At 43.0% G+C, this 15,430-nt stretch overlaps 1 protein-coding gene across 1 annotated transcript in view; it reads left to right on the forward strand.

The window, feature by feature from the left end:
• The first annotated feature begins 336 nt into the window (after positions 1-336).
• PSMD1 (proteasome 26S subunit, non-ATPase 1) overlaps positions 337-15,430 on the forward strand; it is a 75,953-nt gene continuing 60,859 nt past the window's right edge. Inside the window, exons 1-12 of the mRNA XM_072868793.1 lie at positions 337-494; positions 2,977-3,020; positions 4,068-4,141; positions 4,383-4,552; positions 5,440-5,645; positions 6,977-7,120; positions 7,973-8,199; positions 9,649-9,709; positions 11,428-11,556; positions 12,751-12,839; positions 13,499-13,577; positions 14,402-14,575. Coding sequence (XP_072724894.1) covers positions 479-494; positions 2,977-3,020; positions 4,068-4,141; positions 4,383-4,552; positions 5,440-5,645; positions 6,977-7,120; positions 7,973-8,199; positions 9,649-9,709; positions 11,428-11,556; positions 12,751-12,839; positions 13,499-13,577; positions 14,402-14,575 — 1,413 coding nt within the window. The 5' untranslated portion in view covers positions 337-478. The remainder of the gene's footprint in view (positions 495-2,976; positions 3,021-4,067; positions 4,142-4,382; positions 4,553-5,439; positions 5,646-6,976; positions 7,121-7,972; positions 8,200-9,648; positions 9,710-11,427; positions 11,557-12,750; positions 12,840-13,498; positions 13,578-14,401; positions 14,576-15,430) is intronic.

Below are 15,430 nucleotides of genomic sequence, written 5' to 3' on the forward strand. Positions count from 1 at the left end.
TTCACGGGGTCACCCGTGGGGATCCCACAGCCCTTGGCGCCGCAGCCCCCCTTGCCGGCTCCCTACCCTCCCCGGCCAAGCATGAGGTGGCCGCCCTGCGGGCCCGGTGTGGGGTCTGCGGAGTGCGTGGGGTTGGTGGGGAGTCCGTGGGGCCCCGTGTGGGGGTGGCGAGCTGCGTGGGGCTGGCGGCGCCCGCGGCGCGGGGGCACAGGAAGGTGCGAGGCCCCGGGAGGCAGAGCTGCCCCGGTCGCGCCTGGCTGTTTCTCCGCTGCCCCGCGCAGGCGATCGCCACGGGCACCTTTCCCGGGAGCAGCGGGGTCCTGCCGGAAGGGGCCCTTCGCGGCACTTCCGGGCCGGGCGGCGGCGGAGCGGCAGCGGCGCGGTGTGGACCCCGGGCGGCGGCACCACCGCACCTGGGCCGGAGCGGGCCGGACCGGACCGGACCCCACCTCCCTCCGCGGGCCGGGCGGGCGGCACCATGATCACCTCGGCCGGTGAGGGAGCGGCGCGGGGTAGCGTTACCCGCCGGGGTTTCGCTGAGTCAGGGCCGTGACTGGGCACCGCCGCAGGCCGCGGGGGCGCCGGCCGCAGCGCTCCGTGGGGCCGCCCATCACGGGGGCCTCCCCCCGCCCCGGACACCCCTGGCCGGTAGCCGCCGTGCGCCCCGGCGGGAGCGGGAGGCCTCCCCGGTGCCCGGCGGCTCGCCGCAACCGTCACTTTAAGCCTGAGCCGCGGGAGGCGGGGGGGCTGCCCCATTCCCGGTGCTCGCCCGTGTTCCCCCGGGGCGGCTTCCCGCCCTCCCCCGGGTGATGCGGCGGCCTGAGCGGGGCCGGCTCTCCGGCGGGCTCGGTGGGGACGCGCGGGAGGCAGGGGCGGCTGCCTGCCCGTCCCGGCGCCGCGTCCACCTCCTGCCGGTACTGAAAGAGGGCACTCTGGTGGCTTTGCGAGCCCCCTGGCAGACAGTGGGGTGCTCCTGCGCCGCAGTCGTGAACTGAAGGTCTTCGCCTGCTTAAAGTGGATAACTAACGCATGGGAGGTGTAAAACCTGTGGGCGGTAGGGGTCTGTAGGAGGTACAGCAGGGAATGAGAAAGGGGGAAGAGGCAGACTTGAACTTTGGAGGGGGTCAAATGCCTTGCAGAGGAAAAGCCAACCTAAAGAGTCTGGGCTAATGGAGTGTGTGAGCAATTAGGTGTTAAACACTGTTTCTGTATCTACCGAGAACTTAATAGTGTAAAAAACATGGGAAGTATTTCCAAAAGTAATACGTGACTGGTTGTGGCTTTGTGAGAGAAACAGTGCAGAGGGTAGTAGTCTGCAAGTAGCTTTCTCTTTCTGAACCCTTTGCTTTATGTTTAAGTCTTATTTTAATTGAGGAGAAGTAGGAATTCATTTCAAAGGGGTTTTTAAAAGGTAGAAATGGTAGGTTGAATAGGAGTGGGATTGCTTCCTCCTGATAGATTAGATCAGGTAAATGCAGGAGCTTTTTTAAAAAAAAAAAGTGAAATCATACATTTGGAGTACAGTTGCAGAAAACACCTGGAAGGAGTGCTGTGGGGTGGGCTACTGAACCTGCCTTCCTTGCCTAAGGGCCACATCAGTGCTCCTTCAGTTGTTACTGATGCACATGTGTCTAACCTGGTTTTAAAAAATCTCTTATAATGGAGGTTATACAACCTCTTAGGCAAAGTGAATAACTGCCTTGCTGTCAGAATACTTTTCTTATCATCAAACCTCAATCTTTGAAGCTCCAAATAAAGCTTAGTTTTACTATTCCTGTTCATATCTGACACAAAGATCATATCATTCTCTTTCTGCTGGCAGCTGCCCTGTACATATATGAACTCTGTACCCTTCCCAGGTTTCTGTGGCCTAACCGTTTACAGACCCCAGTCAACCTTCGTAAGTCCCGATTGCTAGACCTCTTTGTTCTTATTGCTCAGTTCTGAACACCCTGGTTTGCTCATAACTCTTAAAACATGGTGCCCAGCACTGGACACAGCGGTCTGGCTCAGGTGTGCCGGTGCCAAGCAGAGGGAAGGATTGCCTCATATCTGCCAAGAAGCGCTCTCACTTACACATCTCAGTGTGAAGTTTGGGTTCTCTGCCTCCCACTGCAGCCATATGATATTATTAATTATGTTTCATCTTAATCCACTGTCCTATTCAGATTCCTTTCTATGTTTGTACAATTTAGTTTTGACCTGCACACTCTCCTTTGAAATTTGTCGAGATCCTTTGAAAGCCCAGTTCAGCCCCCCAGTAGGCTTGCTGGCCTTTCCAATTTGATGTCTTAGTTAGATTTAAAAAGCTTATCAATCTATACAACAGATGATAGATTAAAAGCAGTGAATTGTGTTGGACTTTGATCAGATCCTGTTCCAACCCTTTCAGTTGCGTCCTTGCAGTCTGACAATGAAACCCTCTATAACCATTCTTCAGACTGAGCTCCCCAAATAACTGTGAACTTCTCTTTCAGTTATGTCAGTTAAACAGTATTTCTGTAGCTGTTTGTACAAATGGTCTGGGACAGCATCAGGAGTCTTGCTAAAGCTGTGAGATACATCATCTTCTCTTAGCCATGAGGCCTGTTTCCTTGGCATGAAAAAAGTTAGGATGTTTTAACGTGATCTTCTTTATGCCCCTTGGGGAAGTGGGAACTGATTTGCTAGAAAGCAGTCAGCAAACTAGTGATGGAGCCAGAAGTAAATCCCAGATTCTCTGAGTTCTTATCTAATATGTTTTCCTCTAAGAAAGATCATCTTTTAGAAACAGTATACCTTTCAGTTATAAATTCTAAACTATTTTATATCATGTTTAATACAAACTTGGATCTGATCTTTGAATTTTAATACTGAAGATTTTAAACCAGCATTCCAGAGACAGCCTTCTTTCCTGTTTTGTTGGTTTTGAACTAAATAACACATGCACTTTTGAAACAGAGAGTGTCCAAAACTGACTATGATCTTGTTTTGCAGCTGGAATTATCTCTCTTCTGGACGAAGAAGAGCCACAGCTCAAGGTAGTAAGCTTTTACATCTGGGAGCAAATAACAGCAAATGCATTATGTTGAGAGCTTAAAATCAGAAATTAGTGGATCTCAATGGTTGGACAGCAACAGGTGGGCCCCAGATCATATCTAGCCTGAAAGCTGAAAGGAAGGGCTTAAATAACATGATAACAGATGGCAAACTTCCTTGTTTTGAACATGAATCAAACTGGAGCTTCACATGCAGAGATCTCTATTCACCAAAGCTCCCAGCTCTCTGATGGTAACGGGGCTTTGTTACTTAAAAGTGTTCCAGACACTGCATTTTGCGTACGTAAAATTTAAAGCTGAAGAACATCTTGAGTTTTTAGCATAATTTAAGCAATGTAAAACAAAATCACAGTTACAGTTTTCACTTGGGAAAAAAAAAATCACAATAGTAGTAGGAGAAGAAAACAGCCACAGAAACTTTACAGTCCACAGAGTATATGAATCCATAGGACAACACCAGACACTCGAAGTGGTGGTGTATTGATGATGCTAGTTACTTCAGCGGTTAACATAGCCCCTTTTAGGAGGGGGAGGTGCATCTTGTAATATTGGTAGTCCCCTGAATGTTTTGCTTGGAAGCAGACATAGGTGGTAACAGATCCAAATGAGCCTTGCTTTTGTTCTAACTGATTACAAGTGGGCTGATTGTAGTCCGGATATTGTTTATCTGCTGAAGTACTGTGTCCAAATAAATAAATAGAGTTGGCTGGCATAGACCACAGGCCAATTCTATGTGCTACACAAAGGTTGCCACAAAGACTTTGAAAACTTTTAAGGAATTTCACCTGTCAGTCATTTTAGCCAGTCATTCATCACAGAGAGGCCATGGGAAGGAACATCAGGGTTGTCTTATCTGTTAAATTAACAGCCCTTTATTTGCAAAGGACTTGCAAAGATCTTTTAAAGTAGAATTTGCTGTTGAAATGGGTCAGTGTTTATGATATCAGTCTTAGGTGGTACTTCATTTTTACTGGGAAAAGGTAATAAATGCATTTTTTATGTAATATATATTTTTATTATTTTTTGTAGGAATTTGCTCTTCACAAGTTGAATGCTGTTGTCAATGACTTCTGGGCAGAAATCTCTGAGTCAGTGGACAAAATGTAAGAGAAGACACTTATTACTTCAGGGTGTGCTGCTTAAAAAGAACATGAGATATGAAGTGAATGTAGTTCTGGTTGCTTGATACTGGCTAGTACAGCATCTAGCTCCATATTTTCCAGAAAGCAGTAATATAAGTGGATGTGGGGTTGGAGCTGTAGTCCCAAAGATGCAAGTTCGATCACGTGGCCTTAAAGAGAACTGAGCACACAGAGCTGATGATCTTCTTTCTCTTCTTTGCAGTGAAGTTCTCTATGAAGATGAGGGCTTTCGGAGCCGGCAGTTTGCTGCTCTAGTTGCTTCTAAAGTTTTTTACCACCTGGGAGCTTTTGAGGAATCGCTGAATTATGCCCTGGGAGCAGGTGACCTCTTCAATGTCAACGACAACTCGGAATATGTGGAGACGATCATTGGTAAACAACTATTGTTGCAAAAGAAAAGCTCTTGTGTTGCCAAAACTACTGTAACTTTGAGATTTTACTTGATTTGGCTTCTTTTCTCCATATTCCTCTTCCTCTCTTTGTATTCATTTAAACTGATGCTGCAGCTAATTTTACCCCGTTTATTTATGCTTTCTTTCTCCTGCTTTGAGATTCTGTAATGGAACTGACTTAGGAGTTCTGGCATTTTTTTCCTATTCTTAACCCTTATTCTATTGCAAGTTCTTAATAGGAAAATTGCTTTGGTTGTTTATTGTCCTTTCTCTCATTTGTGTGCTAATGTTATTACCAATTTCAGCATAACTTTGGAAATAATCAGCTAATAAGTGTAGCTGTGCACCTAACTGAGGGGTACAATTTTTTTTATCCACCCTTAACAAGATACCAAGTCAGATGTTGAGTGCATGCATAATATGAATGTCTTTTAAAAAGTCTTGTCTGCTAGTATCACTTACCTTGTACAGGATATGATGGACCAGGGCCGGCTTTCAGTCTCCCCAGCTAGTGCTTACAGTGGAGCTAGGAAGTCTCTTACTGCTCTTTCCTCATCTATTTAAAATATCCTGACACTTGAACAAAGATCATGTCCTTGGTTCCATTTTTAAAATATCTACTTGGTTTTGGCACTAAAATCGGAGTTTGTTAGGAGATAATATAAGTATCTTCCACTACTATCTGTATATGACTACACAAATAGTTCTTGTGCCTTACCTTTGTGTAGTTTTCCATATGCTGTATTTGCTGGTAGAATGTGTGTATGCACATACTGGTCTCTTCATCTGTAAAAAACCTGCAAACATCTAGGAAGTTGACACCCCCCCCCACCCCCCGCCCCCCGTATTTGTTCAATATCTTTTCAGCAAAATGTATCGACCACTATACCAAGCAGTGTGTGGAGAATGCAGAGCTGCCAGAAGGGGAGAAGAAACCTGTCGATGAAAGGCTAGAAGGGATAGTGAACAAAATGTTTCAGCGGTGCTTGGATGACCACAAGTACAAGCAGGCCATTGGCATTGCTCTAGAGACACGCAGGCTGGACATCTTTGAGAAAACCATCCTTGAATCGGTACGTGCAAGGGACAGGAGGTGCATGTAGCTAATCTCTTCCAGGTATGGATCCAGAAGTGAAATGCAAGATCCATGTTGCTTTGGAACTTGCCCTCTTTTGTATGAACAGAATAAAAGATGAAACTCAGGGGTGTTCGATTCAACATGTTCATGGAAGGCAGAGCCACTCAGGGCTATCAAGTATAGAGACCCCTACCTTTAAGAAATCTCTAAGCTGCAAGTTGCTGGGAGAATATTCCCAGGAAACTTGGCTGTGTGCCCTCTTCTTGAGGTATTCTCTGTCAGCTACTAGCAGAGATATGATACTAGACTAGGCAGACCTTAGGTCAGCGTAATGTAAGAACAGCTCTTTTACCTTGTGCCTGTCATCTGCTGTAATTCACTGTGGGAAGGGATCCTTAGGGCTGGGTAAGTGATTTATTTATGGCAGACAAAACAAAAAAATCCAGTAGTTGGGTGGGCTGCTCTAATTTTCAGTAAGTGGCTGTGTGTAGTCTTAGCCTGCCCTGACTGCAAGGTGATATAGTCTGGCTTTAACATCTTTCACTGGGGGTTTAAGGTAAGTCCTGTTACCTAGTAATGGCAGTAAGAGAAGCATGCCTGTAGTCATTTGCAGCAGCTCAGTGGTTGTGTGTAATCTTGTTACGCTGCAGTATCTCAATCATATGCCAGACACATGGTTTAAATCCTTTAAATTTTACCACTTTTCAGTTTACAGCTTTCCTGTATTTTTGGATGTCTCCCATTTCTGTATACAGGAATGATAGTCATAAGGCATCCATCTTGCTTTCTCTGTTCTGTTTGCTGTCCTATGCATTTACTAATTTAATTGCCCATTATAAATCCCTCATTTCAAATTACCTTTCTGAGGTCTAGTAACCAAATCTGTTTCTCAGTCTCTAGCAAGAAATAGGTGTATTGGGGATCTTTTCTTGGTGCATGGTTTGTTTTGCTGACGTTTTATGTTAGTGCAGTGAATTTCACTGCATTCAAGTGAAATTATTCAAACAAGATTATTGTTTTTCTTGATTATTCAAACAAGAAAGGTGAAGAAGGGGAAATAGGTATTGAACTTTTAAATGAATCTTTTGCATGTTTTAACTACTGAATTAAATATTGGTCCTGTACATTTTTTATAGTATTTTTTCTATAAACTGCAATACACCTGCAAGTAACCTTTTCTGAAAATGGGAAAGGAAACTGTGAAGGTTTATGTGTGCATGTCTTTTGCTCTGCTTTTTAAAATAGAAAGGAGGTAGCTTTATTTTAATTTCTAAATCCTGCTTGTCAGTCCAAACCCAGACTTGATATCCCTGAATTTTATTTCAGAATGACGTTCCTGGGATGCTAGCCTACAGCTTGAAGCTCTGTATGTCTTTGATGCAGAATAAACAGTTCCGTAATAAAGTCTTGAGAGTTCTAGTTAAAATCTACATGAATCTGGAGAAACCAGACTTTATCAACGTGTGCCAGGTAAACTTCTCGGACTGGTGCTTAAAGATCAATCAAAAGTTACTCTTCTTTAGATGTATTTGATTTGACATCTACCTGATCTTTGTTTTTTATTCAGTTAAATGAAATATCTTTTCCTGGTTGCATGCTTCAAATATATATCAAAGTGAGATCGACTTGAAAAAGAGATGCAAATATTGCACATTTGGTCAATTTATAGAGAAAGAAACATGTTCAAAGGTGGTTTGGGGACATAGACAGCTCTGGCAGAATATTTCAAGCCTATGTAGGGAGTATCAGATAGTAGGTTCACAGCTTGGAATTTTATTTATTCCTCCAAAGAACATTTACAATGCTTTGTTTTTTTCATAAGCCATTGTCTGAAAGTGTTTAGACAACCAGTTATGAAGTTACTTAGGTGTTCTCAGGCCTTTGCCAATCTTGGTATGCCATGTACATGTGACTCAGGAGTGTTATGCCTGTTCCATTTTAGCTGAGGCATCCCTACAAAATGATGCTTCTTTAATTTGCTTCTGAAATTTCTGCTTTTAGTAAGACAACACTGTCAATTTCCAAAGATAAAGCTGCAGAAATAGAAAGGCTTGACTGGTGTGTCTTGAATTTGTAATATTTGGTCTTGTTTTTAAACTGACCTATGAAAACTCTTCAAAGATTTATGTTATCTCCTATGAGAGAGAGAGAGAATTTTTCTTTCTTTGGAGGGGTGTTCAGTGGAAGTGGCAGATGAGGGAATGGGGAAAATGTTGGGTGGCCTCGGGTAGTGTTGCTTTTTCATTCTGAAGTATGTAATGTCTTCTCCTGATTTATTTATTCTGCCCCCCCCCGCCCCGTTCTTCCCTTCCTCCCGCTCAGTGCCTGATATTCCTGGATGACCCACAGGCTGTGAGTGACATCTTGGAAAAACTGGTGAAGGAAGATAACCTTCTCATGGCCTACCAAATTTGCTTCGATCTGTACGAAAGTGCGAGCCAGCAATTCTTGTCTTCTGTGATCCAGAATCTCCGCACGGTTGGCACTCCTATTGCGTCCGTGCCTGGATCCACCAACACTGGCACCGTCCCTGGATCGGAGAAAGACAGGTGGGGAGATTGGCTTGAGAAGAGGTGTAATTGTTCGGTTACAGTCCTGCTCTGATGGAGCCTCCTGTTCTGTTTATGGATGCCCATTACAAGCAATGGAGTTACTCCCCTTCATTTAAGTCAGGGTAATAGACAAGACGTCCTATGTGCTCAGGGCAAAATTGTATATTACCAGAATCCACTGTTGTTTGACAGAAAGCATTTTCCTTTGCAGTTGAGGTAAGCATGATGCAGTTACTGTGGCTCGGCTAATGAGCAGTAGTTCATTAAGCCATAGTGTGAATTGCTCGGGAATACTCTGATGTCGTGTGGTTTTTGCAGCAACTTGTAAAGCTAAGGAAGGGGAGAGTGCAAGCAAAAAGCTCATCGCAGCTATGTGCAAGTTTGGTTTCACATCATAGCTTGTGGTCTGCTACCTGCTTGTGGGAAGAGTGAGCTCAGATGATGCTGTACTGTTACAGACCCTTTTGTACTTGCAGTTAAAAAAAGCTAGTTCAAATCTAGTCTGAGTTTTGTTACAAGTCCTGACATTTAAAACTTGTTCAATGGTCAATATCACTGGATCTTAGCTGCAGGAAGCCGCTGTTAAGAAAACCAAAGTTGGCACTAACCATTCCATATTCTTTATTTCTTCTTTTGATGGCTCACAGGTAACTGAGATCGTTTTGTTTTAAACCTCTGTTTTTTGAGCATTGGCCAGTCTATGCTAAGGCTGCTGCCCAGCTTGGGGGCAGCAGAGGAAGTTTGTGCTCCATCTACCCTTTAATCACCAGAGCTGTCATCTCTGTACACAACCTGGTCCCTGCACTGTCTTTGATAGTGTGTGATGGAGAATGCTGCCTAGATCAAGGCTGGTTAAATATAAGGGCTTATGCAGCTGTGAGGAACTAGGTCTAAATGCTTTTGAATCAGTGATATGGGCATAGCAAGCATTCTCCTCTCTTCTTTTCCAGTGAAATAAAAGGAAAGGCACAGAATAATTTAAGTCAGCTGTGAAGCATTAGGACAAGGTGCTAACAGCTTAATATGTTTCATTTCCATTTCAACACTCTAGCATCCATCCTAATAGTGATGAGCTGGAGGCTTTTGGGTGAGGATATAATTATCCTTGGTGCCTTGTTTGACCTTCTTTTCTCACCTGTCTCTGCCCTGTCTCTGCCTGTTCATTCCCTACAAGCATGTCTATTTTTGTTGTCTCTATAGATGGAATAAGAGGGGGGGGTTTCTGGGCCTTTGTCTTCAAGTTCCCTGAAAATTGAATTGGGGAGGAGTTTGCTTCTCAGCAGTGACCTCCAGATAGTCAGTCCTTGTCCTGTCCAAGTCCTGTTTCCAGTCATCATCTCCAAATCCCAGGCTACTCTTTCAGGGCAGTGTTCAGCCATAATTACAGTGCTTGACTAGTTACAAGTGATGAACTGGGTTGCATTTTTTGTTTTTATTTTGTTTCAGTGATGCTATGGAAGCAGAAGAGAAACCAGGAAGCACTTGTGCAGGGAAGTCTGCAGAAATTGTGAGTGCCATTTCCAAAATACGCCTTGCTTACTTTGTTTTGCGTTCTCTTTGAATCTCTGGGGTTGCTAAATTGGTTTGGCTAATTAAGAATGGAATTCTACTTCTGTCTTGCTTGGAGACAAGGTGACGGATGATCTCTGAGGACCAAATATCTGACAGTCTGAAAGTCCAGCAGTTCAGATACTGAAAGTTGGGGGAGAGTGGGAAGTGGGTAGATTTTGGCAGGAATTACTGAGCCCCCAAAAAGGGGACAGAAGGATCTGGCTCACATGTTTGCTTTTTCTTAATACTGAAATAATTAACTTATTCGAGAAGAAAGGGCCTGAAATTTGACTGCTGCTGAGAACCTTAGCTGATGAATTAGCTTGATGCATTTTTTTTCTTTTCCTTCTGAAAGCCGGCTGTAGTTCTGGCTGGATAGAACTGATATGGTTCTGCAGGAATGGCAGGAGGGGATGCTGGCACACCATAGTTTCTTTTCCATGAAGGAGGAAGGTGTTGCCTCTGGCTAGCATGGTGGCTGTGTTGCTGAGCCAGCTGTTTAGAATCTTTTTGTTTAGTTTCTTTTCCCAAGTATTAGAGAAAGTGGGTTCCACTTCTAACATGCACATACAGTTGCACTTCAGCATGTAGAATAACTAATGCAATTCTGACACTTCTAATGCTGAGGAAAGGAAATGCTACTCGAGAGGAAAGTAAAACCCAAGACAAGTTTGTTTTTTCTTTTTCCCCATGGTGCATGTTTGCAAACTAGACTTGGTAACCTTTGAGAGAGTCTTGCAGATCACTTAGAAATTAATCAAGGGCAAAAAGAAGTTTTTTCTTGAAATTATATTGCACAAGGAAAACAAAAGGGGTCGAGTTTCTTGCCTCATCAAGGAACCTGTAAACAATGCTTTTGTGCAGGAAAGGTGCCTTGAATCAGCTTCTGCTGCATTGGCATTGCTGACTGTGCCAAGGGACAAGTATATAAAAACTAGATATATGGCCAGAAATGTTCTTGAGCTTTTAATCTTCCACAATTCAGAATGCTGACTACAAAGAAATAATTGAGAGGATTAGTTTAAGGGCTGAACTACTCATGCTTGGCTGGTCTCTGACTAACAATGTCAGTACAAAAAGCTGCAGTGTGCTTTTCACCCTGCTCAGAAGGGGCTTCAGTTGGAACTTTATCTGTGGAAACTGTTCCATCGTGAGGAAGAAGAAGGCTTTCTCAAAGAGCTCTGGAAGATGAATGTATTAGATTCCTAGTTCTACTAGCCATTGTTCTAAATAAAGCCTGTAGCTCACAAGAATGATGCTGCAGCTCAGCAGGGTCATGCAAAGTGTTGTGGCTTTGTGGTCCTCTCCATTAAAACTTCCATGGAAGTACAGGTTCACATTTATAAAAGTAGTTGCCTCTTGGAGGAGAGTCATTGTACCTGTAAGGCCAAACAGCAGCTTGCAGAATATCAGATGTCACTCATATCCTTTTGCTTTCAATGAAAGAATACATTTCTTCTCAAAGATTTTCTCCCACCTGCACTGTTGTGCACAAAGGGACTTGATTATCTGGGAGGTTTGGGCTTGTGCAGCAATGTCCTTTTAGTCCTACAACCTGATAGATTTTGGAATATGGTGATGGGAACATACCAGAGTGGCTTCTCATGAACTGTATTTTAACAGAGCCATAGTTGGGTTCTCCTGTTTTTTTCTTCTTTTTGCTTGTATGTGAAGAACCCAGAGCCTAAGGACCAGATCTCGAAAATGATTAAAATTTTAAGTGGGGAAATGGCCATTGAGTTACATCTGCAGTTTTTAATACGAAACAACAATACAGACCTCATGATCCTCAAAAACACAAAGGTAAGGGCTTTGTTAGATATGGTTGTCTTGGATTCATCGGATTCATCCTGCATTTGTTTTGACCATGTTGCTGTTATTTTACAACATCATCTTATGTTTTAGCATGGCCTTCCTGGGTTTTGAGGATACACATCTGTGGTTTAGTCATAATAAATTAACATTTAAAACTTGAACGTGTGAGGCTGAAGAAGAGCTGATTGCACCCAAAGAAGGCCATATAATCAGATTGTTTCAACTTACAGCTAGTATGACCTAATGACAGGTTGCTATTAGCGTGTTGTTTGTTTTTTTTTTTCCTTGCTGATTGGTTGTAGAAACTAATCCTTTTCCCCCCCCTTTTTTTTTGGTGGGTTTGTTTTCCATCTGGTCAGTAAGATGGACGAACTCACCCTCCAGCTCCATGACTGATCCATTGTAAATGCTGCTGGTTGGGGAGGGAGGGAGTCAGCCAGGACTGTAGATTACAGTATGTTGGTATCTTGGTTGAGGTGTTATGTGAAACCACATTTTCAGCTTGGCTAAAGAAATCCTGATATGTGCTCAGAGACTAATATTTCCACATTGAAGACAAAACCGATCAGATACTGTAATGTAGGCAGTGCTAGTGAATTGAGTAACTGGTTTTGTTTTGGAAGGTGCTACTCAAGGATGGGTAAATGAAAACTTACAGGTAAATTAGACTATCTTAAGCTAAATGATTATTAGAAATGATAGGAGAAGTTTTTTATATGTGAAATGAGATGCACATTATCAGCAAAAATGGTACGGGATGCTTGTCAGTGGGTTCATCTGTTTCAGGAGGCACTTCAGATGTATTGGAAAATCTTTTCCATCTGCTGGTTAAGTGCTTGGGAGTAATCCTGCATAGTGTTCCAGGGATGGCTTGAAAACGTCAGCAGCACACGCTCTGCAGTGCTCAACTCTGAGAACCAGATGGGGAGTTCTCCAGTTAAGCTGCAATTGAAGTAATCACATTTCTGGCAGAAACTCATAGAAAGGATTGGTTTGCACTGGAAAGATGGGTTGAGGATATATTAGAATGTATTAACAATCTATTAACTTTGATTAAAGGGAAATTGCCGGTTAAATTGAGCATAATTACAATCTATTTTTCTAGTGTACTGGCAAGCATGTTAAGTGACCGAGGGCATATCTTTTGCTGACTGGTGATACTGATTGTTTTTGTTCTTTCAGGATGCAGTGCGGAATTCCGTGTGTCATACAGCAACGGTTATAGCAAACTCCTTTATGCATTGTGGTACAACCAGTGACCAGTTCCTTAGGTAAATCTATGGCAAGGAAGCTCCATTTAGAGGTGTTCGATACTTCCTACGTGGCTTGATACTTTCAAAAGGGTGGCTGCAGAACTTGATGGGCTTAGAGAAGAATAAACAAAGGGGCTGAAAACTGATGTGGTGGCAGAGGGAAGAAGCTGGAATTGTTTCCTTTTCTCTGTTCTCACAAACTGGCTTTATTTGACTGCTAACCATATGAGCAGTTTGGAGAGTGGAGATCTGGAATTCATGTTCTCTTTGTTTACTAGTTGGAGAATTTCTGAGATGATGTATATCTTTTGGTAGAGATTGACAGTGCTGAATGACTCTTGGAAGGGAAATGTCAGGGCTGACCTTACCAGGGACTTGAGGAAAGCTCCAGAAACTCTGCTAGAGTTTCTCTCAGAGAGTTGATGGGCTGCATATTGAGCAGTTGTTCTCCTTCTTTCACTGAGGTCACCAGTATCTCAAAGCTTGACAACGACCAGCCAAAAATCAGGGCTGATGAAGGGGAGAGAGGTATAAAGTGGAAATGTGGTTGGCCGCCTTGCCTTCTGGACCTGCTTTCTGGTTTGAAAGTAGTCTTTAGTGCTGTGAAACCCTGCTTGCAGGATGAGGAACGGGCTGTATGAAAAACTTTGTATAACCTTTATCTTTTTGTCTTCCAGAGACAATTTGGAGTGGCTGGCCAGGGCCACTAACTGGGCTAAATTTACTGCTACTGCCAGCTTGGGTGTTATACACAAGGTAACACTGCATTCATTTCCCTCTGTTCAGTATAAATGCTTGACTTGTGAACACTGAAAGCATTGAAATTGGGATTCTGAATAATGCCTGCACTCCAGTTTACCTAGTCTATTGCAAGGCACAGCTGTAACACAGTTTGTATATTTGCATTAAAGAAAAGCTGTGCTTTATCAAGTCCATCTCGTCTGATATCCGATGTGGCTTACGGCATCGGATATCAGACGAGATATGAGCATCAAAAAGGTGGTAGGATGACATGGCTCAAGGAGAGAGTCTTCTTCCCAGCTCTCCTCTTCCTTTGTGAGTTGAACAGAGTCAGTAGTTTCTAGCTATTAAAATTGCAGGTGTGTGTTTCTTAAGTGGTTTTGGGACAGTACCAAAGTCCTTACTGTAGTAAGTTTCAGTAAGTTTGAATGGTGACCTAAATAGTGGTCATTTTCTTCAAATTCATTCACAGGGAGGGTATATTTAAAGCTGTTTTGAAATAGCAGGAAGTCTTTGTAATTGTTTTGTGTGCCTCAACCCTCATTAAAGTGCTCTAGCGAATGAATTAGTGTAGCTTCAGGCCAAATTTGTCCTGCTTTAGATCAGTGACCAAGTGATTGATGAATACTCGTGTACTGTGGTTAATAAAACCTTAGTGCAGAAGGATTCTTTGCTGATTGTACAGCACTGAAAGGCTGATTTTTTTTTGTGGAGAAAGTAATGGCTATAACATGTTTTCTCCTGACTTGTTTAAATATTATTGTGAAGTGTTTGCATCCACTGTTTTTCACCTTTCACTTCCCACTGTCGTCCCTTCCTGCTGCACACTGGGCATACAGGGTCATGAGAAGGAAGCATTACAGCTAATGGCAACATACCTACCCAAGGACACCTCTCCAGGGTCAGCCTACCAGGAAGGCGGAGGTCTCTATGCCTTGGGTCTCATTCATGCTAACCATGGCGGGGACATCATTGACTACTTGCTGAACCAGCTGAAGAATGCCAGTAATGATGTATGTACTGGGTTCAGTAATGAACATTTGTTTTGTTGGGAATATCCAGAAGGGTGCTAGCTGGTTTAGAAGTGGGGGTTAGAGGTAACTAAGACCATGGCAGTAGTGTGATACGCCTCCTGTGGGCCTTAAATATAAAGTTTGGTTTTAACAACCTATTGCTCAAGGTTTAGGTAAGATTTTTAGGAAATTCTTACATATTTAACAGTGAATCTAGCTTCATCTTCCTTACTACTCGTATATCTACTTTGTTTTGCTAGTGAACCTGCAGTATTCAGGCACTGTTATTGCTTATGGCTTAGCTGTCAAAGGAACAAGCCACAAAACGCTTCTGCTGCCCTGTGGGTTTAGTGCATCTTATACAAAAAGAAGTGTTTTACTTCACCACTTACTGTTTGTAGACCTCTATGAAAAGTCTCTTTTTAAGTTAGGAATAGATGAGTATTTTCCCAGTATATGTTCCCTTCTTCTCTTTGGGGAATTTCAGACTGCTACTTTAAAAATTCTGTGAACGGATCCCACTTGTCTTACTGCAAATGTACTGCATTTCCTGTGTCCTTTGTTAGAACAAAAGAGGATGTAGACTGTTTAAGTGGGTACTGATTTACTGTTCTATTCAAAAGCTATTACTAGGCAGCAGTTTTTACACATGGCACAGATTTATGGTTTTACATAAATCACTCAGTGGGGGAAAAAGACCTTAAAGATACTTCAGATCTCGTGTTATGTGTAAAGCTTCTGATACTCATTGTTTATGGGCTTTTGAACTGCTGTTTCTATTCTGTTTTTTGCCTCTTTCATCAGAGTTACTGCCTGAGACGGTGAAAGTGGTATTTCTAACAGGTCAGGGGATCA

Source organism: Ciconia boyciana, chromosome 7 (genome assembly GCF_034638445.1).
Source record: "Ciconia boyciana chromosome 7, ASM3463844v1, whole genome shotgun sequence".
In the NCBI taxonomy this organism is placed as follows: domain Eukaryota; kingdom Metazoa; phylum Chordata; class Aves; order Ciconiiformes; family Ciconiidae; genus Ciconia; species Ciconia boyciana.